This window comes from Pelobates fuscus, chromosome 10, assembly GCF_036172605.1.
Source record: "Pelobates fuscus isolate aPelFus1 chromosome 10, aPelFus1.pri, whole genome shotgun sequence".
Classification (NCBI taxonomy): Eukaryota; Metazoa; Chordata; class Amphibia; order Anura; family Pelobatidae; genus Pelobates; species Pelobates fuscus.
In genome coordinates, this window is record NC_086326.1 from 107,126,266 (window position 1) to 107,149,395 (window position 23,130).

General features: G+C 43.3%; 3 protein-coding genes across 5 annotated transcripts in view; 2 read left to right on the forward strand and 1 right to left on the reverse strand.

Annotated features, from left to right (window-relative positions):
* The window catches only part of LOC134575477 (oocyte zinc finger protein XlCOF6.1-like), a 37,587-nt gene extending 19,902 nt beyond the window's left edge, over positions 1 to 17,685 (reverse strand). For 2 of the 3 annotated variants that reach the window (XM_063434783.1, XM_063434782.1), the window contains exons 1-3: positions 17,635 to 17,685; positions 2,435 to 2,546; positions 2,248 to 2,342 (exon numbers count right to left, since the gene is read on the reverse strand). In XM_063434783.1, the coding sequence (XP_063290853.1) occupies positions 2,248 to 2,314 (67 nt within the window). In that variant the 5' untranslated portion in view covers positions 2,315 to 2,342; positions 2,435 to 2,546; positions 17,635 to 17,685. The remainder of the gene's footprint in view (positions 1 to 2,247; positions 2,343 to 2,434; positions 2,547 to 17,634) is intronic. The other variant, XM_063434784.1, reaches the window with a different exon arrangement.
* The window catches only part of CLP1 (cleavage factor polyribonucleotide kinase subunit 1), a 386,408-nt gene that overhangs the window by 90,361 nt on the left and 272,917 nt on the right, over positions 1 to 23,130 (forward strand). The gene's annotated exons all lie outside the window — the stretch shown is intronic.
* Positions 7,276 to 23,130, forward strand: part of LOC134574781 (oocyte zinc finger protein XlCOF7.1-like) — a 51,552-nt gene continuing 35,697 nt past the window's right edge. Inside the window, exons 1-2 of the mRNA XM_063433861.1 lie at positions 7,276 to 7,396; positions 18,015 to 18,112. Of these exons, the coding sequence (XP_063289931.1) occupies positions 7,276 to 7,396; positions 18,015 to 18,112 (219 nt within the window). The remainder of the gene's footprint in view (positions 7,397 to 18,014; positions 18,113 to 23,130) is intronic.

Sequence of the window (23,130 nt, forward strand, 5' to 3'; positions counted from 1 at the left end):
AGGAGTGTCTGGCTATAAAGTGGGCAGTAGACACACTTAAATACTATCTCTTTGGACGAAAATTCAGACTAGTGACAGACCATGCACCCCTTACTTGGATGAGCCAAAACAGGGAGAAAAATAATAGAGTAACCCGCTGGTTCCTTAGCTTGCAACCCTATAATTTCTCCATAGAGCGTAGGGCTGGGTGTAAACAGGGAAATGCAGATGGTCTTTCGCAGATGCACTCGCTAATGTCCATGGTCGCTCGACCCAATAGGTCTGAGCTGGGGGGGAGGATGTGAGACCGAAAGCAAGTATTTGTCCTGGAGGGAATCTATATACCTCCCCAGATTTTGCAAGGTTCCTACTTTGTGTAATTAGCCCCAGGGAAATGTGTTAAAATGACTATTGCACTTTAAATATGTGTATATTTGGGCCCTGGGGTGGAGCACTTGGAGAGTAGGGTGGGCCAGTGCTCCACTCCACATTTTGGAAGTTGCTTGTAACCTACAGGTGAGAAGTCCAGTTCCAGAGTTTGAATCCTAATTTACCTCACCTGAAAAGGATTGTCAATTACCGGTGCTATTAAGTACTCCCCTGCCAAAGGAGGAGGGAGATTATGTTTGATTTCTGTGAGTGGAAACAGAGAGCTGAAAACCCTGAAACAGTAAGGTTGTTGTTTATGTTTATGTTGGGAAATGGACAAGCCATCCTACCCAGTTAGCTAATTATTTTGTTTAGTTGGTGCTCAGAAGAGCAAGGATTTTGTTTTACATATTTTGTTACCTTTTATACCTTACTGTGCATTTATTTTGGGACCACAATAAAAGAGCAAGTCCTTTTACCTCATTCAGCGTGTGAAGTGTCTCTAAAGCCTGAAAAGACTGTGTGTAACATCCCAGGACAAGGTACCAAGGGAAAGGAGTACTTTTGTCACACTATATTTCAAGGTATGTGTATTTGTGTTTGTATGTGCATGTGCCGGTCTGTGTCAAGGTGTGTATATCTCTGTGTCTGTGTGTGTGTGTGTGTATGTATGTGTATATATATATATATATATATATATATATGTGTATATGTGTGTGTGTGTGTGTGTGTGTCTGACACACTGACACACACCTTGAGACACAGATACACACACACACACACACACACACACACACACACACACACAATGACATATACACACACACTTGCACACACAGATATACACTGGCACATACACACGCACATACAGTGACACATACACAAACCTTGACACACAGATCCACACACTGACACACATACACTCTCACTGACAAACACACATACTCTTTTACAGACACACATACAAACATATATACACTCTCACTGACAAACACATACACTCACACACTCACTGACAGACACACATATACTCTTTGACAGACACACATACCTTTTTTTTTTTTTACATTTTACTCCACCCAGCCCCCCTACCTTTAGGAGTGCTGGCATGGAGTCCCTGGTGTCCAGTGGGGCTGCTGAGCGGCTGGCATGCAGGCGGCGAGGGAGCAGTGATTTCCCTGCTCAGCTCCCTCGTGCATCTCTTAGTGATGCTGGAGTGACATCGTATTCCAGCTCCAGAATCACTGCTGTGATGCTGCGAGCAAGGAGATCACTGCCCACTGCTCCCTCGCTTCCTGCTGCCATTTTATTTTTTTAACTTTTGGCGGAACCCAAATTGGTGTTCCGCGGAACCCCAGGGTTCCATGGAACACCAATTGGGAAACGCTGCTCCAGCGGAAGGGTTAGTGATAGATAAGATCCAACAGATCAATATATATGAGAAGATGTGCCACAGAATATTGGGGATGCTGACTCTAGGCACTGGGGGTGATGAGACGGCACATCTCCAGCTTTAAAGATTAATCACGCTTATTAATATTCGAAGAACGATTTAAATTGATTTAACTAAAATAATAATAAACATATTAATGTATTTGCTTAAACATCAAGGTTTATTAACCAAAGTGGTTAAACAAAATACATTTTAAAAACTTGCAACAGCTTCTCCTCTTACCTGGGTACCTACTGGGCACCTAGCCTTCTCTGATGCGATGTGATATGCATTTGGCTTCTGTTCGCCTGGAACTCTTGTTCTGGTCTTGCTTATGACATACAAATGCAATTGCTGGAGGTTGAGTAACACCTCTAAATGTCTCAGTATGGCCAGTGTTATATAGTTCACACATATGGTAATGTCTTAACTATATACACAATCAACAACAACAAACATTCACTTACCTAGAGATTTGAGTTGCTCCTGTTCTTCCATCACTTCCTTGGGTCTTAAATTCTCTAACTCCTCCATACAGACGTATACAGCAATGTCATCTCACCTTACAGAAAACACACCCAAGTGTACCATTAGTCAAACATATGTCCTTGTTTGTAAAAGACCTCTTGGAATGGAAAGCAATACAGTGCTTACCTCTCAATCTTCGGTTGAATGATCAGTTCCAGAATCCTCTTGCCAAGCAGTAAGAAAACTACAGGAAATGTTGCAGTCTGGCACATTTACTATGATTCTTCACAGTTCACACCTACATATTGAAAAAATAAATCTTAATTTACTTTGCTGAGGAAATAAATTTTATTACATGACAGGAGGCTTCCTATTTTGCATAAACTTTCTTTACTTTATGCCTCCAGCAGCACAAGTCAATCAATCAAAAGAAAAGTTTTAACCAATCAGAGTCCAGCACATCCAGTATATAAGTCCCTGACAGGCTCTCCATTTCCTCTTTCTTTGCTGCTCCAGCCAAGGCACAGGTCAGAGTATTATTTTTTTCTATTTTATTTAAACCATAGATATTGACTCATTAGATTTGTCAGAAGTTTTTAGTTATGTTATGTTGCTTTAATTGGTTTTCACTGGCTTGCTCTATCCTCCCTGTTTCCCATCTCTCTGTCTCCCCTCTCCCTGTCATCATTCTCCCCCTGCTGGGGATCTACCTTTCCCGGTGCGATCGCGGGTAGCTACCGCGATCGCGCTCATCACCAAGGGCAGGGGTTATCTCTGGGGGGGGGGGGGATACGTGTGGGGAGGGGGAAGCCTGGGAGCACCGGGCTTTTTCTGCAGTTTGTTAGCTGACGGCCGCGATCGCGGCTAACACCGCGACCGCGGACCGCTCAACATTTTTGGCGCGAACGGCGGCCATCTTGGATCCCGCAGAAGACCGCAAGATCCAAGTCGGCTATCTTAGGTACCGGCAGACCGTCATTCAAACGGTCGGCCTTTCATTCCCACTACCCTCAGCCATCACTATTAAGGACATTTGCTCAAGTAGTTTGCTCAGGTAGTCTGGACTCTTTCAGGGGATCTGGGGCAGTCTCAGATCTATCGCAAACGACTAAAGATCTTCTATGGGAATCATGGGCACCGGGTACAAGACGTAGCTACATGGCAGCATGGAATGTATGGGACGGAGCCTTGATCCCTTTACAGCACCTGTCTCAACCATACTAATTTCCTTTTTGACGGGAGCCTCTTTGACTAATATTTTACGTACTGCGGATTGGACAAGAGAAATACCTTCAGGGTGTTTTTATTTTCGCCAATCATCGCACGCGTCCTTTTTGTTTTTACCACAGCGTTAAAAATGCAAAATAGGAAGCCTCCTGTCATGTAATACAATTGTAGATTATGCTAACGTAGTGTACAGATAATCTTAATTTTAATAATGACAGGAGGCGAGTATTTTCCCTCCACTCATTTTATCTCCCGCCCTATACTCTTGGGGGTGTTCGGGTATCCACTGGTGAGTACTTACGCTAGGGACACATGCGGTAAGATAAAGGTAAAAACAGAACCAAGGGACGCTGAACTCACATGACGGTAGCTAGTCGACACAACACTATCAGATCACAGTTGTATCACACGCTATGCTCAGGTTACATTATTCAAGAATAGAAACGTTATACAATATTTCATGTGGACAGCTCAGAACAGATGTGGTATGTGGACAGCAGTTGTATTCCAAAACCTTTCACTTGTTTCTCTGTTTTTCAGTTTGACATCGCATGGTAAAGCGGAGATCGGTTCCCGAGTTTTCACAGTTTATACAGCAAGTTATCAAGTTTCTATGGTTCAAGTTTCTTCAACACAGCATCGGAAGTTTTTCTCCGGGCATGGATACATCAAAGAAAGAGGAAATGGAGAGCCTGTCAGGGACTTATATACTGGATGTGCTGGACTCTGATTGGTTAACTTTTCTTTTGATTGATTGACTTGTGCTGCTGGAGGCATAAAGTAAAGAAAGTTTATGCAAAATACTCGCCTCCTGTCATTATTAAAATTAAGATTATCTGTACACTACGTTAGCATAATCTACAATTAGCATTTATCTTTTTCCAATACCCAAGTATATTCACACATTGATCTTTCAATGGCTTAAGTTAGATATTCTATCCTGGTTTGTCCATATCAGTGTTAAATGCACAGTTGGCAATTAAGAAAAGAGGAAATATAGGTAACTCCCAAGAATTGTGTAAGCCTTTGTAACATGTGACAAGGAATACAATTGACAGTTGATCCTGCATTATTTCTAGTAAAGTTTCAAAGTTAACGAAGATAACAAACAAACAGCCACAACTAATTATAGATCAAAGCACATACATTGTCCTTATACACCCCCAACTAACTTACAGTGGTCATTTTTTTTCCCCCATCAAATTTCTAAGCCTGATCCTGCAGTGCCAATGGATAAGCCAATTCTTAGTCCCGCCATGTTTTCAAGTGGAACATGTATGACTCATTAATATCTTAAAAGAACAGGAGGGCATATTATTAATTGAAGAGACCAAAAAAATAACTGAGAATTGCTTGTGTGAGAATTTAGGGAGCATTAACTAAAAAGCCAATAACTTACAAACCAGCATCCTTGTTTGTACATTATCTGTTGAGTAGTTAGTGTAAAGCATTCTTAGTCCTTTTCTGGACTCACACATGATTGCGGAAGAAATAAATAAATTCAGCAAAATCAAGAATTCAACAGAACTGCTATTTATGTCATCCACATAGTGGCTCTATGAGGTCATTTCCCCTGCATTAATATAGCAGCGTATTATCGTATTATTTGAAATTAAGATTAAGTGTACAATAAAGCTAGAATAATCTTCAAATTTTACTACATGTTAGGAGGCTTCATATTTTGCTTTAACCCTCTTATAAAGGCAAAAACGAAGCATGCAACGTCGGGTGAAAATAGAACACCCAGTATCTCACCACTTGGCAGACAGAAAGATATCAACCAACAAAGCTCCAAAAGAATATTCACAGTAGGCAGAAGCACCTCGAAATGTGTGAGCTCCAAAAGCAGTCTCCACACTTACTAAAGACAAAAGCCACTAAACCCAGTGGTCTAGAGTTCTAACTAAAACATGAGAAATAAGAAGTTAACAGAATGAAGAAGAGCGAAGAAATAGCAGAGACATAACAAAGAAGAGCATTAACTATACACATTTTCAGTTCGGAATGAGAAAAAGAATAGAAAAAAAACGAATCTCACCGAATATCAAAGGAAATAGAAATAATAATGCCTTCCAGAGAAGAGGAAAATGTGTCTACATCAAAAGCTTATACGTCTGACACTTGACAACTTTCTGTAAAACGTTGTCTACAGCTATACTCTCTGGATCCGGAAGCCAGTTGAAGAGTGCTGGAGTTTATGATTGTTTCGATAAATGTCGTTCATAATGTCTGAACGCAATTAAAACCAAGTACCTACCAACTAAAACTGCTGACACATTATTCTTGAGTACAGCAATCTGTAAGGTCAAAGCTTCTTATGGTGAAAGAGCCAGTTATGAACTCCAGATAGTTAATGTGTATATGTTTCTCCCATGGAACGATCAGCACAAGTGGTTCCCCAGCCCCATATACTGGCATGATGGGCCATGACTGACTGGCTTAAGGATCTTTTTTAAGCACCATAAGGGCCAAACGAAATCCAAAGAGCATGAAAGTGAACTGTCATGCTCAACCTGTCCAGAAAAATCCTGGGGAAACAACATCTTTTATATCTAGGCAAGTAAATCAATCGCCTGGTCACAACAATTTCCTTAGCAGGTGTATGCCTTCCATTTTTAAGTGACAATACACTTAAAAGGCATTGAGATCATGTAAATGTATCACTGGGCAGAAGTGTCCGGTCTTTTTCTATACTTGAATATGTTGCTGAAGAATCCGCCGGTATCCAAAGTCAACTGGATGGCTCCTTTGGTAAGAAAGTTGTGGAGTTGAAATCAGATGAAGGAAATAAAAATATGACAAATCTTCAAGTCATTAGAAGACTCTAGGCAACTAAGGAAATGAGTTTCCAGTTCAAACAATGAGACAAAACGAAGACGGATTTGAGAAGACCTTGCTTACCTGCTGGAAACGTGACACTACCACATCCTTGGGAACCATGGCCCCAGTCCATGCCACATTGTGGCTGGAGCAGGTTCTGCCCACCATATCTTGGTAGAAGGGATTGCGGCTGACATGCTATGGAGACATTAGGCTAAAATCTGGTGATGGCATGGCCACCCAAAAAAAAACCGAATTAAAACTCATTGGGGCTTGTCTTCCACAGGGAAGATTGTGCCCTGCTCAGTGACGTGTATAAATTTACATGCTTGTTCAACTCTTTAATGAAGGTTCCATTAAAAAGCATGCCTTGTGCCAATGGTCCTAATTCTTTGGAGCCTAATTCCATGAGCTTCTGATCAATGTGCAGAAGAGCGGCTATTCCGTGTGAAGTGCAACATTAGCATTACCAATTAAGCATATGCATCACTGTGCCCATGACTGCACGTAATGTGGGTCAAGTGTATTCCCAAGGGTATAGTCTGCCAAATATAGAATCTTCAGCACAACACTACTGATTGGGGCTCACCCAATAATTAAGGAAACGATGGTCTCAGGACCATAAGTAAGAAATGCTGTATTAGGGCAATACAAACAATATTGGGGCTCATTCTATTGGGTCTCAAATAGACGTAATAGGACGGATGTAGATGCCAGCTGTTGCACAGTCAGTAGGAGACACATTCTAAATTGTAAAGTAAGTACTGATTTTCTTAGTTCTCACCAACCATGTGAAACAAAGGTGGTTTTAATGGGTGCTCATCCCAAATAACAGAAGGTTGCACAAGCAGCATGCAGGCAGCAATAAGTAAATGCAGGAAGGAGTATGACCACAGAGCCAACATGTGGAGTAAATATCCTGCAACAATCCTTTCAGAGCTGGCTGTAGGACAAAGGACACAGAGATGATCCAAATCGCAATGCGAGAAAATGGAACACATGACTTAAGAGAACATGAGATTAAGAGAGTTGCTGTGATCAAACGGAGACAGCAGACAACTGCACACAAGTCGAAAGTAGGAACAAGGGATCCAACAGAAGGTAGGAATATCCACAGAACTAAACCAAAAACACCCCAGGAGGAGGTAGTGATATGCAGTAAAAGGAATGGGTTATAACAAGAACAGAAAAAGGATAAATATGACCAGGTGGAGCAGCAAAGAAAGAGCAGGCAACCTTTGTTGGTAGACTCTATATCTCTTTTGGATTGGTTATTTGTTACTAAGTCTTTTTGCTGCAGATAGAGTTTAGTAAAGAAGAGGTTAAAGCAAAATATGAAGCCTCGTCATGTTGTAAACTTAGTTCTCCGTTCACAAGAGATCAGATGAACGTGGTAGGCAGGGAAGAAATCACACAGGGCTGGATAAAAATAGCCCAGGAATGGAAAGTTTTAGACTTTAAAACTTGAGGGCTAATACATAATCTCAAAAAAATAGTTTTAAACATGTTCCTGCTTGCTTACCTTTAGGCCAGGGCTTGAGAAATTAGCTTGGAATCAAGCAAAAAGTTAGGAGCCAGGTTTTTCAATGTCAAAAATACAATTCTTAAAGGGACACTATAGCTTAATGTAGTTGTTCTCGTGTCTATAATCTGTCTCTGCACACTTTTCAATGTAAACCCTGCACTTTTCAGAGAAAAGGCAGTATTTACATAGCTGCCTTGCAACACTTCTAGTGACAGTCACTCAGACGACCTCTGGAGTGCATCCTGGGTCAGTGCTGCACAGTACCTACATATAGCGTCTCCACGCCCTGCATCAATGCATCTCTATGAGGAGCTGCTTATTGGCGCAGCATGGCGTTTTGCCACACATGCTCAATAGCCTCCCAATGTTTTCCTATGGGAAAGCATTGGATTGGCTGAGATCATCAAGATTGATGATGATACCAGTCATGGAGGCAGGGCCAGCTGCAGCGAGATCAGTACAACGTGGGAGAAAAAGGTGAGTAAAAACCCCTTCCCCGTGTACTTGGATGGGGACCAGTCATCTAAACACAGTGACACACACACTGAGGCGCGCACACTCACTGACACACACACACTCACTGTCACTGCAATAATCACACACATTTATGTGACAGCCCAGCCGCCCTACCTTGGTTCAGCTTTCCCTGTGGTTCATCTCCCTGCACTGCTCCATAGAGCGCTGTTTAGTGATGCTGAGGCCGGAATGACGTCATATTCCGGCTCCCGGCATCACTGGAGGGAGCAGAGCAGGGAGGGAGGTTACAGCTCCCCCATGCACCTGCCCCTCTGCCTAAAACCTCCAGGAGCCGCCCGTCCATGCACACACCAACACTCTGTAGCGTTACTCACCTTTCCCAGGGGCCGGCCGTGGTCCTCTCTTCAAGCCGCGCGCGGTCCTGCGGCTCATCCGACGCTTCAGGCAGGAAGGCGGGCAGTGACTGCGAGATGCGGTCACATGTCCCGCCTGAATCCAAGAGCGCGCCGCGAGTCTCGGGCGCGCTCTTAAAGAGACAGTGGGAGCCTAAATTGCCAAAAGGCTCCCATTGGCCCCTGTCATCCCACACACCCCATACACTTACCTTTTGGGGGTGTGGAAGTGACAGGAGCCAATCACATTAGTTTTGAACCTATTTATACTTACCCTTTTCCCTTAGTTCCTTGCCCTATCGTGGTTTCTGCTACAGTTCCCTTTAGCGCTTCTTGTGTTCAGTTGTGTTCCTCCGTACTTGACCGTGGCTTTGTATTCTGACTTCGTTTTCGCTTTATCCTTGTCTGTTCTGTTTGCCGGCTTGCCGTTTCCTGTGTACCAGACCCCGGCTTGTCCTCGTTTACGCTGTCTCTTTGTGCCCTTGACCCCGGATTGTTCCTGACTCTGTACTTCTCCTATATACGTCGAGTCCGGCCATTCTAAGGTCCGGTAGACGTATCTCTCCTCTGTTCTGCCTTCTGTTTAGCTGGATCCTGCGTGTAGGGGTATATTCTCGTTACATTACGATAGGGCCATGGACCCCGCAGATTTAGCTCAACAGCAGATTTGTAGAGCAGGATCACCGAATGGATCAGATAGCCCAGGCTCTTCAGACGCTCTTAGCTAGAACCATTCCAGCAACCACACCTAACCCTCCTACACCCCGTCTTCCTGAAGTATCAACTGTGCCTAATGCTACGGCCCATTTAACAGCTCCTCCTAGGTATGGAGGGGATTCTAAGACATGCAGAGGGTTCATTAACCAAATAGAGTTTCACTTTGAGATGTATCCACGTTCATTTCCCACAGAGAGGTCTAAGGTTGGGTTCTTTATGCACCAACTTACCGACAAAGCACTTGAATGGGCAAATCCTATTTGGGAAGCTAATGGACCTATGGTGCATGACTTTCACAGTTTTCTTACAGCATTTCGCAGAACTTTTGACACTATGAAAAGGTCTAAAAATGCCGCAAGAGCATTAATGAGGGTTAAACAGGGTTCTAGGTCTGTGGCTGATTACGCTATACAGTTTCGTACTCTTGCCTCACAGGTAGATTGGACCAACAATGGGTTAACTACTGCCTTCATGGAAGGCTTATCAGACTCTATATTGGATGAGGTAGCAGCTAAGGAGCTTCCTGTTGCTTTAGAGGACCTTATTGACTACCTCATTGATATAGATAATAGGATTCGTGACAGGCTCTATACCAAGAACAGAAATAGACGTTTTGTTACACCTATTCACCCCAGAGTTAATACACCGGAGAGTGTTAAAGTATCCGAAGAGGAACCTATGCAATTAGGGGTTGCCAAACTCTCTGATAATGAAAAATTACATAGGAGAAGGGAGGGACTCTGCCTATATTGTGGTAGGAGAGACCATATGGTAAAGGAATGTCCTTTGCTCCCGGAAAACTCTCGCACCTAAGACCTTATAGGGGACTGGCCTTGGGTGTGATTTCTAAGTCTCCTACATTGCCTCCTAACCGACTGCTTCTCCCTGTTTCGTTACATATGGGAGAGAGTTGTATAGTTGAAAATATATACGCCTTGGTTGACTCTGGGGCAGCCGAGAATTTTATAGACTCTGGTTTTGTAAAGAAAAACAACATTCCCATCAGGGAGAAGGAGATACCCTTGGCCGTTGAGGCCATAGATGGTAGACCATTGATATCTCCAGTCGTTACTCATGAGACTGCACCGTTACACATGTACACAGGGGTTTTACACTATGAAACCTTTCGGTTCCAGGTCATCACCTCTCCCTCTTCACAGTTAGTGTTAGGGTATCCATGGTTACGTGCCCACAATCCCATTTTTGACTGGGAGACAGGGCAGATAAAATCATGGAGTGAGGCCTGCCATGAATCATGTACTATTGAAGTCACGCCTGTGAATTCTATTAATGTTCCTACCACTCCTCCTTTGTCTACGACTATACCCTCTCAGTATTTATCTTTAAAGACTGTCTTTGATAAAAGAGAGGCTGACAAATTACCGCCTCACAGACCCTACGATTGTGCTATTGACTTGTTACCTGGCACTATACCTCCAAAGGGCAGGGTGTACCCCTTATCGGTTCGAGAAAACCGTGTCATGGAGGAATATATTAAAGAATCATTAGATAAGGGATTTATTAGGAGATCCTCTTCTCCGGCTGGAGCGGGGTTCTTCTTTGTATCAAAGAAAGAAGGTGATTTAAGACCTTGCATTGATTATAAAGGTCTTAATAAAATCACCATCAAAAATGCTTACCCTATACCATTAATAACAGAATTGTTTGACAGGCTCAAACATACTACGGTATTCACCAAATTAGATCTTAGAGGAGCATACAATTTGATACGTATAAAAAAGGACCACGAATGGAAGACAGCCTTTAACACTAGGTCAGGTCATTATGAGTATACCGTCATGCCATTTGGGCTTTGCAATGCCCCAGCAGTATTCCAAGAGTTTATTAATGATGTCTTGAGAGACTTTATTCACTCATTCTTTATTGTGTACTTAGACGACATTTTAATATATTCTACAGACTTACACACTCATCACAGACATGTTACGACCGTTCTGAAGACCCTTCTTGCTAATGGTCTTTATTGTAAATTAGAAAAATGTCTATTCGACCAATCCGAAGTCCAGTTTTTGGGGTATTTGATTTCCGCTAAGGGTTTTCGTATGGATCCCCGGAAGCTCGCTGCTGTCATAGAATGGCCTCTGCCGCAAGGTCTAAAAGCCATCCAGCGTTTTCTGGGTTTCTCTAATTATTATAGATGTTTTATCAAAGGTTTTTCGTCTATTGTAGCACCTATTACTCGTATGACAAAAAAGGATGGCAATACTCGTGTCTGGTCTACCGAGGCACTTCAAGCTTTTGACTTCCTTAAGACTACGTTCGCCTCTGCACCTATTTTACAGCATCCTGTCCCCTCATTGCCCTATATACTTGAAGTTGATGCTTCAGATATCGGGGTAGGTGCTGTTTTATCTCAAAGAGAGTCTCCTGAAAAGCCATTGCATCCTTGTGGCTTCTTTTCTAAACAAATGTCCAAAGCAGAGAAGAATTATGATGTGGGTAATCGCGAACTCCTTGCTATCATTTTAGCACTCAAAGAATGGAGACATTTGTTAGAGGGCACTAAGGATCCCATCCTCATATTTACGGATCATAAGAACCTGTCCTACCTTAGCGAAGCTAAAAGATTGTCTTCCAGGCAGGCTAGGTGGTCACTGTTCTTGTCCCATTTCAATTATATAATCACCTATAGGCCAGGTGATCGGAACACTAAAGCGGACGCTCTGTCCAGACAGTTTGAAACTATTGACAAACAGGAGATTGATGTTACTCCTGTCATTCCCCCAGACAGGATAATAGCAACTACTGTATTATCTATTTCCTCGTCCCTATTGCAGGCCATACAAGCGAAACAAAGCATGGCACCTAGCGAGAGGCCTAATGATAAATTGTTCGTTGACGTTCCCGAGAGACGGGATATTCTGTCACTATATCACGATACTAAGACTGCTGGACATCCTGGTATTTCCAAAACAGTGTGAGCTGATTCTCTGTATTTTTGGTGGGATTCCTTACGAAATGATGTCACTGACTATATAAGTGCTTGTACTACTTGTGCCTGTATGAAATCCTCTCGTAGAGTTCCTTGTGGGCTGTTGCATTCGTTACCCATTCCCGAGAGACCTTGGTCCAACCTATCTATGGATTTTATTGTTGAATTACCCCCTTCGAATGGTAACACAGTCATCCTGATGATAGTTGACCGGTTTTCCAAAATGGCTCACTTTGTGTCTCTTCGCAAGTTGCCCACATCCAAGGAACTGGCCCTTATCTTCGCTAGAGAAGTATTTCGGTTACATGGCATTCCCTTATCTATTGTGTCCGATAGGGGTAGCCAATTTATTTCCAGGTTCTGGAAGGCCTTTTGTACAGAAATGGGTATTTCTCTCTCGTTTTCTTCCGCTTACCATCCCCAGTCTAATGGAGCTGCTGAACGTGCCAACCAGTCTCTGGAGCAGTACCTCAGTTGTTTTGTGTCTCACCATCAGGACAATTGGTCTGACCTGCTTCCTTGGGCTGAATTTGCTCGGAATAACGCCACTCATGATTCTTCCGGCAAAAGCCCTTTTTACGTCGTCTATGGCCAGCATCCCGTTGTTCTCCCGGCTGCATTCTCCTCACAGGGCATGCCCGTTCTGGATGAGCATTTGGCTGGTTTGCGTAATACTTGGGAGCAGGTTCAGCGTTCTTTGGTTGACTCTGCTGCTCGCCAGAAGGCTCAGGCTGACAAGCATCGCAGAGCGGCTCCTTCCTATGTTATGGGGGACAGAGTTTTGCTTTCCACGCGGAATATTAGTCTCCGGGTGCCTTCTATGAAATTGGCTCCCCGCTTCATTGGTCCTTATCGTATTATACATAAGGTTAATCCCGTTTCTTATGCCTTGGGTCTGCCTAAGAATCTGCGCATACCTAATGTTTTTCACACCTCGTTGTTGAAGCCTTACGTGCGCAACCGCTATACCCGGCATGCTCCTCCTCCTCCTCCTGTCTCTGTGGAGGGTCATGAGGAATTCGAAGTGTCTGCTGTTCTTGACTCTCGTTTCCTTAGGGGTCGGCTTCAGTACTTGGTACATTGGAAGGGTTATGGGCCTGAGGAGCGCAGTTGGATTTCTGCTGATGCTATGCATGCTCCCCGCCTTGTGCGTTCTTTCCATTCATGTTTTCCTGCCCGACCTAGTCCTGCCCGCCCGGAGGGCGTGTCCTCAGGGGGGGGTACTGTAGCGTTACACACCTTTCCCAGGGGCCGGCCGCGGTCCTCTCTTCAAGCCGCGCGCGGTCCTGCGGCTGCACGAGCCGCACGCGGCTCATCCGACGCTTCAGGCAGGAAGGCGGGCAGTGACCGCGAGATGCGGTCACATGTCCCGCCTGAATCTAAGAGCGCGCCGCGAGTCTCGGGCGCGCTCTTAAAGAGACAGTGGGAGCCTAAATTGCCAAAAGGCTCCCATTGGCCCCTGTCATCCCACACACCCCATACACTTACCTTTTGGGGGTGTGGAAGTGACAGGAGCCAATCACATTAGTTTTGAACCTATTTATACTTACCCTTTTCCCTTAGTTCCTTGCCCTATCGTGGTTTCTGCTACAGTTCCCTTTAGCGCTTCTTGTGTTCAGTTGTGTTCCTCCGTACTTGACCGTGGCTTTGTATTCTGACTTCGTTTTCGCTTTATCCTTGTCTGTTCTGTTTGCCGGCTTGCTGTTTCCTGTGTACCAGACCCCGGCTTGTCCTCGTTTACGCTGTCTCTTTGTGCCCTTGACCCCGGATTGTTCCTGACTCTGTACTTCTCCTATATACGTCGAGTCCGGCCATTCTAAGGTCCGGTAGACGTATCTCTCCTCTGTTCTGCCTTCTGTTTAGCTGGATCCTGCGTGTAGGGGTATATTCTCGTTACACACTCTCACTCGCAAGGCCGCCCTTCCGCCTATGCTTACTGAGCTGGCCGGCAGACCAACCGACCACCCACACGCACGCCCATGCTCTTTACGAGCCTGTCGCCCGCAACCTCGGGGGCTGAGTGGGCCAGCAAATCCCAGATGCCAAGACAAAAATCCTAGTTGCCATGGCGACCTGGCGTCTGGGATTTGTCGAACCCTGCTTTAGGCCACATAATGGTGGCTCCCTTGTGTCTAGGCCACCACATACAACTAATGATCACATTAGGAAACTACATAAAACATTCACAATTACCCCCACATAGTCATTGGAAAACTGAAGTACACTCTCTTTGAATTCAATGGTTTTACATATCAGGAAATAATAATCATCTGTTCCTTAGTAGGTCTTACAATTGGGTAAATATAACCTTAGATAAACAAGAACACATGACACATTACACCTTGTCATAATTTATTTAAGAAAAATAATACCTAAATGGAGAAGTCATTTGTAGGAATTAAGAGGCTAAGTAGCAGACAGGTGCTGCTAATCAACTACCCTTGATTAATTGATCATCAAGAAGTGTTACTACCTCTATGAAAGCCGAAGTTTTATCGGTTTGCTGATCTGGAGCGTGTGTGTGTGTGTGTGAGCGTGTGTGTGTGAGCGTGTGTGTGTGTACACAACGCCAAGGAGGAAAGACATCAGCAATGATCGTAGAGAAGCAATTGTTGCTGCACATCAAACTTGAAGAACATGGCAACATGGCTTAGGTTTGCAAAGTTGCATCTAAACAAACCGCAATACTTCTGGAACAATGTCCATTGGACCAACAAGACCAAAGTGGGCATGTTTGGTCATAATGCACAGTGCCACGTTTGGCACAGAATATCAGCACAAACACCTCAAACCAACTCTCAAGCTTGGTTGAGGGGTAATGATTTGGGCTTGTTTTGCAGCCACCTTCCATTTATTGAGTCGACCATGTACACCTCTGTATACCAAAGTATTCAAAAGTCAAATGTGAGGCCATCTGTCCGACCGCTCAAGCTTGGACAAAATTGGGCCATGAAACAGGATAATAATCCCAAGCACATCAACATATCTACAACAGAATGTCTGAAAAAGAAAAGAATCAAGGTGTTTCAATGTCCCTGTTAAACTTCAGACCTCCACCCAATTGAAATGCCGTGGCAGGCCTAAGAGAGCTGTGCATAAACAAATGCCAGCAAACTTCAATGAACTGAAGCAATGTTATAAAGAAGAGTGGGCCAAAATGTCTCCACAAAGATGTGAGAGGCTGATAACGTCATACAGAATATGATTATTTCCAGTTATTGCAGCTAAAGGTGGTTCTACAAGCTGTTGAATGATAATACAACACAATATAAAAACACCACTACAGTTAGGGTTCCACTGCTACCCTTAAGGACCAAACTTCTGGAATAAAAGGGAATCATGACATGTCACGTGTCCTTAAGGGGTTAAAAGACTTCTCTCAATTGTATACAGAGCAAACATATAACAGGAATCCAAAAAAAGTGTTGTATTTATCTTGCACTGTATTTTTACTTAATATTTTGGCCAAATAAATATAGTACTTTTTTGCATTCCTGTTACATGTTTGCTTCATACACAACGGAGAGGAGTCTTTTAAATGTACCAGTGAGATCCTAAAAAAAGAAACCAACTATAACAGGAGTCCTGAAAGACTGAGACAACTTTATATGGCTCAGCAATATGTGAGAGATGCCAGCTTGAGATATTGTTTGTGGGGTGCTGGTGTGTTATCACTTCATTTTCTACACATAAGTAAATCCTTGCTGTGGAGTATTTTTGAAGGATACAGAACGCTGAATGGTCAACCAGACAGAGGTGCTGTATCTCATAGAAACACCACAAGGGACAGCTGAGCTAAACTGCACTCACATAAAGGACCACAGACCACAATCCCCCTCACCTGTAGTGTATGGCCAGTCAAGAAGATCTTTTGATCTCCCTTTTAGCTTGTGGAGCTGCATGGCTCTACCACAGATGCAAATGTCTAATTTAGATTACAGAAGTGCCCACCTTACCTGCATGCCAACAGTCTAGAATTTGTTAGTAAAACCGTAATCCTGGACTGTTGATGTGCCTTGAGAACTAAGTTGGGGAACACATACATATATATATACATATATATATATATATATATATATATATGTATATATATATTTATCCCAGATATATCCATGGCAGCATTAGATGGGTATAGATTTTCCCACTCCTAAATTGGACAGGAACACCTCACAATTAAAGGAGCAGTATAGGGTCAGGAACACAAACATATATTCCTGACCCTATAGTGTTAAAACCACCATCTAGCCACCCTAAATATTCTAAAATCTTAGTTGTATCCAAGTCTGCAGCTGCTACCTCTGCCCCGGTCTGCCTGTGAACTGCCTCTGTCTGCTGACATCATCAGAAGTGGTGGTCTAAGCCAATCACAATGATTCGCCATAGGATTGGCTGAGACTGTCAATGAGGCAGATCAGGGGCAGAGCCAAAACAAATCAAACACAGCCCTGGACAATCAGCATCTACTCATAGAGATGCATTGAATCAATGCATCTCTATGAGGAAAGTTCAGTGTCTGCATGCAGAGGGTGGAGACACGGAATGGCAGTTCTGCACACTAGGCAGCACAGCCCCAGAGAGCACCAATGAGTGTCCAGTGTTTACATCACTAGGCTGTAATGTAAACACTGCATTTTCTCTGAAAAGACAGTGTTTACAGCAAAAAGCCTGAAGGTAATGATTCTACTCACCAGAACTAATACATTAAGCTGTAGTTGTTCTGGTGACTATAGTGTCCCTTTAAACAATAAAAGACTCCATCCCAATGGACTTGCAATAATAGCCACATACACAACTGTATTACCCATAGTCTCAGTCCAAAATGAAATGCGATTTGTAGATAAATTGTCAACACACTAAACAGCTAACTGCATTTATTATCTTCTACACAGCTTGGCATTTTTTTACATTTATTTTTTCTAGACTGAATTGTTAAGTGAATACACCACTGTAGCTATGATTTATACCTGGAAAATAAAAACCATAACGCAATCAAATGAATAACCATTGCTTAAACGTGTAACTTGGGCAAACAGAGACCTTGTCCTTATTTTGAATTCCTGATGGGAAGTGGATTCACAACAGGATGTCTGCTTGGATATTTGGAAAGGAGAGTCCTCTTTTTTTGGTACAAATTGGGATAATCTCAAGGAATTCTATTTATGTTTTGTTAATATTTGACAATAAAAAAAAGAAAATCCAAAAGCATTTCAATAATGAAGACCAGCTTAATTCTAAGATCGCACACAGTTCACGATGATAACAATTAGAATCTTACCTCCCGAAGTCCTCCATTCGACGTTCCACGACCGCAGAACACCGGTCAGAGCATGGGATCACGGGAAACGTAGTTTTTTTCTGGAAAACTTTTTGCCCATGCGTGTGAGATCAAAAGTGGAGGTCGCGCATGTGCAAGAATCGCACGGCAGCTTGGCAAGTGACTTAATTGATAAAAAAAAAAAAAAAGAGGTGTAATTCTAGGTTCGTATGTGGTGGTAATTTTAGGGGTAACGCACTAATAGTAGTCTGTTGGAGTTTATCAGGATAGCAATAAATGGGATTCGAGTAGGGAGACATTTAGAATTATTTGTAAGTGATCGAAGACGTGATGTCAGTGCACCTACCCCGCACTAAATGCTTCTCCATTTCTATTTTCAGGAGCACAGGTCTGGTGCTGCCTGGTGCAGATAGTGAAAATAGTTGCTGTCAGCTCGTGGACTATCATCTACCTACCTCAAGTCACATATATCGATTTGGTAAGTCTATGCCATGTAATGGAAGGTACCTCATTACACATGGTAGTATAATAATAGAACATTACTTAGTAATCTCTTACATTGTGTTTGATCACTAAGCTCTGACTGAAATCCAAATGCTAAAATAACCAATAGCAAAGTTGTAGACTTTTTCCAGATCTATTCTTGCCTAAATTGTCCTATCTGGATTTCAGTTTGTTACATTTTGTTAGTGGTCTGTTACATGCCTGCAATTCTGTATTCACTAAAACCGTATTAGGTCTCAATATTTGCAGTCTCCTGATTAGTTAATATTATTATTATTATTTTATTGTTTATATAGCGCCAGCAAATTCCGTAGCGCTGTACAATGGTTCATGGTAACTCACTATTTAATTAGTAATCCTGCTCTGAGGTTTAAATTGTCAGGAATTCAAAGTTCATTTTGAGCTAAAATAGCCAAGCTAGCTGACTTGGAGATTATTATTATTTTTTGCTTTTTAAATACAAATTTTAATTCTTGACAATTCACATTATGTGGGGGTTATTCAATAAGCTCTGACTGAAATCCAAATGCAAAAAATAAGCTAAAATAACCAACCAATCTGTGATTGTAGCAGAGTTAGATATATTCTTGCCTAAATTGTCCTATTTGGATTTTAGTTTGCTACAATTTAGAGTTTAGTAAAGAAACGCATGAAAAAAACCTATACAGTCGAATTGACAAGTTAAGTGAAAATGTATTTACCGGTATTTAATTTTTTTTAAAAAGAGACTATGGATGGGAGTTGCCTCCATTTTCAGATTTGCTATAATAAGCATTAAATATGCTCAAAAAATGATACTCTCCTTTAACTGGTAAACTGGACTTGAAAGGCAGACTACATGAATGTTACATGATCAGCTTTTCTACCTTAAGTAGAAATAATGAGTCTTCCTGTTCTGAGGGCTGAAATGAGCCCACCATGGGTAAAGGTTTTTAGCGTATTTTGTTATTTGCCATTTCGTTCAGTTGTATTTAGCATATTATTATTATTATTATTATTATTATTATTATATATTTTTTTTTTTTTGCATTGCTATTATGGTTCGCCGTGCAAATAAACTAAAAACAATAAAATAGATAAATTTTGAGGCTCTCTGTTAGCATACCATCTCCCAAATCTGGACACTACCATGATGTGATTAGCTAATAGGCGTCTACTCGCTAACACCATGGCGAGTGGCAAATTGTAATCTGCCATGCAGTGCAGGGGGCCACTCACTGTGTGCTGGGTATTGTTATCCCTGGAGCACGGTAAATACTCTCTACAATCATTATAGGGGCTGGCCTGGGGTAGGATTTATTTCCAGTAACTGGCTATATCCCAGATTACATAAAACAGTGTCAGTGCCCAGTGCAGCTCACAGTGGGGATATAGTGAGACCATCTTTAGCTTGTCCTCTGTTGTAAACTGCTAGTCCCATAATGCTGAGCCGCACTTCTGCGTTGTGATGCTTATCTAGTTAATCCTGGGGGGTCAGCCTAAAATTAAACGAGTCGAGGTGAAAGCGTATTTTAATCATGGTACTGGTGGACTGGTAATAATCAAATATGCTATTTGCTTTGCGTAAAATTGAAAAATAATAAAATACGCTTAAGTACACTTTTACCCACTCAATGTAGGCAGGAACATTTAGTACACCACACAACTACCCTTTAATACCCCTCTCCTTACAGCAATCTTTCTCATCTGGATCACTGGTACTATTTAAAACGACTTTTGCTTTTTTTAATGAACATAAAACTCCATCCATACATTGTGCTAGAAAATATATAAATTGGGAGTAAGCACCTATATAAAAAGTTTTTTTTTTTTTTTTCCTTCCTACCTGTCATTTCTTCCTACCTGTTATTCAGTATAAACTGTAAGCCAAGGAATTAGTTACTAAAGTTTTTCTGCTCTCCAAACATAGCAACAACCGCATGCAATGTGGTTGCTATGGCAACTCCCTAGCTGGTGTTATGTCACTTTAACATAGCCATTAGATTTTCCTACCCCACGTTACATCCAGTGACGCAGATCAGCTGTTCCCAAATCTGATGGAGGTTGGGAGCATGCGCATGACCACCGCGTCATGCCCGATGATGCCCACCGGGGTACAAAGCCAAATTAGGTTGGCCCTGCAGGTGAGTGAGATCTTTAATCCCCTTACTAACTGCACTCGTGTAGTGTAACAGTGCATGCGGCGCCCTGGGAGACCCTTTGATCTCAGCCTCGGCCCTAAGCCATTGAGGCACAACAGCCCTTTTGCCAAGTTTGTCCAATGGGCAGTTTAAATACAGATTTTTTTTTTTTTTTAATGCAACATTTGGTGAAAATGACCATAGTCCAACCAGATTGTATCTTTATTAAAGGGACTCTCCAGTGCCAGGAAAACAAACCCGTTTTCCTGGCACTGCAGAATCCTGCAGTGCCCCCTCCCTCCCGTCCCCCATCCCATGTTGCTGAAGGGGTTAAAACCCTTTCAGTGACATACCTGAATCCAGCGAAGATGATCATGCGTGGCAATGGCCACGCGCGCGCGCATTAGACTTCCCCGTAGGAAAGTATTATTCAATGCTTTTCTATGGGGATTCCAGGCGACGCTGGAGGTCCTTATGCATAGCGTGAAGACGTCCAGCGTCGTTTAAAGCACTTTTCGTGTTTTAAGGACCTGGAAGTGCCTCTAGTGGCTGTCTAGGATAGGTAATTACACTTGCAGGGTTAAGGTAAGGGTGATGGGAGTTGGCACACAGACCACTTCAATGGGCAGAAGTGGCCTGGGTGCCTGGAGTGTCCCTTTAAATATAAGAATTGCCATTCCAGTCATAAATCAATCATCCCTACCAAATCACCAACTCATTCGGTTTTGCTTTAAAATTGGTGCTTTTTGCATCAGAATCATATTTAAAGTATTGAATTCAGACATTTACTGGGGCTGATGGGAGTCGGCTGGCTCTCCTTCTTCACTGCCTGGCTGTCTCTCCTCCCGTGCGGAGTGAGCTGGGAGGAAGTGACCGGCCGTCACTCCCTCCCAGCAGTATTTGCTCGTGTAATAGCACGGGAAGATATAGGGCTCATCGGGTAACCTTAAATGCTTGGGTCACCCGGTGTGCCCTATTAGCACGCAGGTCCCGGTGCAACTGCACCGGTGGCAGTTCCACAGCTACACATGAGGCCCAGGTGGCAGGGGTGGGCTGGGACGGGGGGCAAGGAGGCCTCCAGGCCGCCCTAAATCATGTTTAAAACGGCCACCTGGCACCTAAGCCTCAGGGAGTTTTTTTTTTTTTTTTTAATGCCCCTGTCCGCATGCTCAGCCCCTGCTCCTGTCCCCTTTCCTCAGCCCCTGTCCCCTTTCCTCAGCCCCCGTCCCCCTTCCCCCTGCACCAAGTCGCTGATGTGACTCATCGCCCTCCCACTGGGATGGAGGCTCCTTGAATACTCACTCCACCAACCAACACAGCTGTTCTTGCTTCCAGTTACTCTTCTGGGCTGGGGCCTGCCTGGAAAACCAACCAGGCTGCCGTCCATACATACTCGGGGACAACCAAGCCAAGGGGACCCTGCAGGCACAAGATTTAGCCACTTGGAGAAGGTGAATCTATGTACACAGGGCACAAGCCCCCTTTCAAGCCATGAGCTGTCGTTACAGGAAAAAACAGCTGGATGTCCGACTCCTACCTCACTTTTTGAAGCGTTGTAACTTGCAGAATCTGCACTGCATTTGGGTGGAGGGGACGCATGAAGGTCCTAAAGAGGAACAGAATTCTTAATCCTGGCCTATCTGTTGCATAATGTGATATACTGTTAGGGCATCCAGAGCTCCATTGTGACCCGCTCCTGTTTCCAGTGCTGAAAGCTGTGCCTCACTTGTTTGCCTTCTGTTCTGTTTTATTTGTATCTCCCCTGTGTAATTTTCTATCTCAACCCAGTGGTCTTACTAATCACTCTCACTGTTAGTATGTACAGCCTTTATTTTTGTGCATTCACTCACTCTCTGGCACATCGCATTATGGTTCACTATCCTAAAAAGTGCAATGTCCTTTTATGACATTTTATGCTACACCTACGTTGATTACTCTTGCATATATTTACACTATGATGTCATTCTACTCTTGTATGTTTCACAATGCATGCAAAAATAAAGAATTAATTTTTTTTTTTTAAACATTCTTTATTTGTTGTTTTTCAACACGGTAAAATCAATAGGGTACATAAGAGAAATAGGGTAGGGGAGGCACGACAAGTTTGATACAGTTGAGCAGTATTTTTCACACACTTATCTTGTTGTCCTAGGGCTTTTGTGAGGAAGCCGTTTTTACGTGGTGTGTTCAATTGGCTTGGTGTCTGCTGTGCGGTGGGGTGAGGTTCAGGGACCTCGCTTTTGGTCTCTCTAATTTCTGTATGGTTCGTCTGTTCAAGCTTGTATTAGTGCCTGCGGTATCTGTTTGCGGTTTGTTGTGTTTCTCAGTTTTGGTTTAGTTGCTGCATAGTGCTGGGTTCATATGGGTGAGGGTGATCGATTGGGGGGGATTGAAAACCTATGTACAAGGGTTTGAGTACCATGGCGGGGTTCGGTTTGGAGGAGCCATTAGTTGTCCAATGGTTCGGGTAGGGGTTGTGCTGCATATGTTGAGTGTCCGTGTTGTGGTGATTTGGTTGCTCTTTTAGTGTGGTGGGCCAGGTTGGTGAAGTGGTGGTCGTCTGTGGGCCCTTATTGTAGGTGAGGTTCCGATAGCCAGGGGTCTCATATTTTATGGAATTGTTTGGAGGTTTCATGTATTATGGCTGAGATCCTATCCATGTGTACTGCTTCTTTGGTTTTGCATATGATTGTTTGTAGTGTGGGGGGTATTTGGTGTTCCCCATACTTCGGCTATTGCCCGTCTGGTCGCTAGGGCTATCCTGTTTGTCATTTTGTTTTGGGCTCTGGTCAGGTCCTCTCGTGGTCTGGATAGGAGCCATGTCCAGGGGTCTAGTGGTATGGTGGTTTGAAGGAGTGTTGAGACTAGGGAG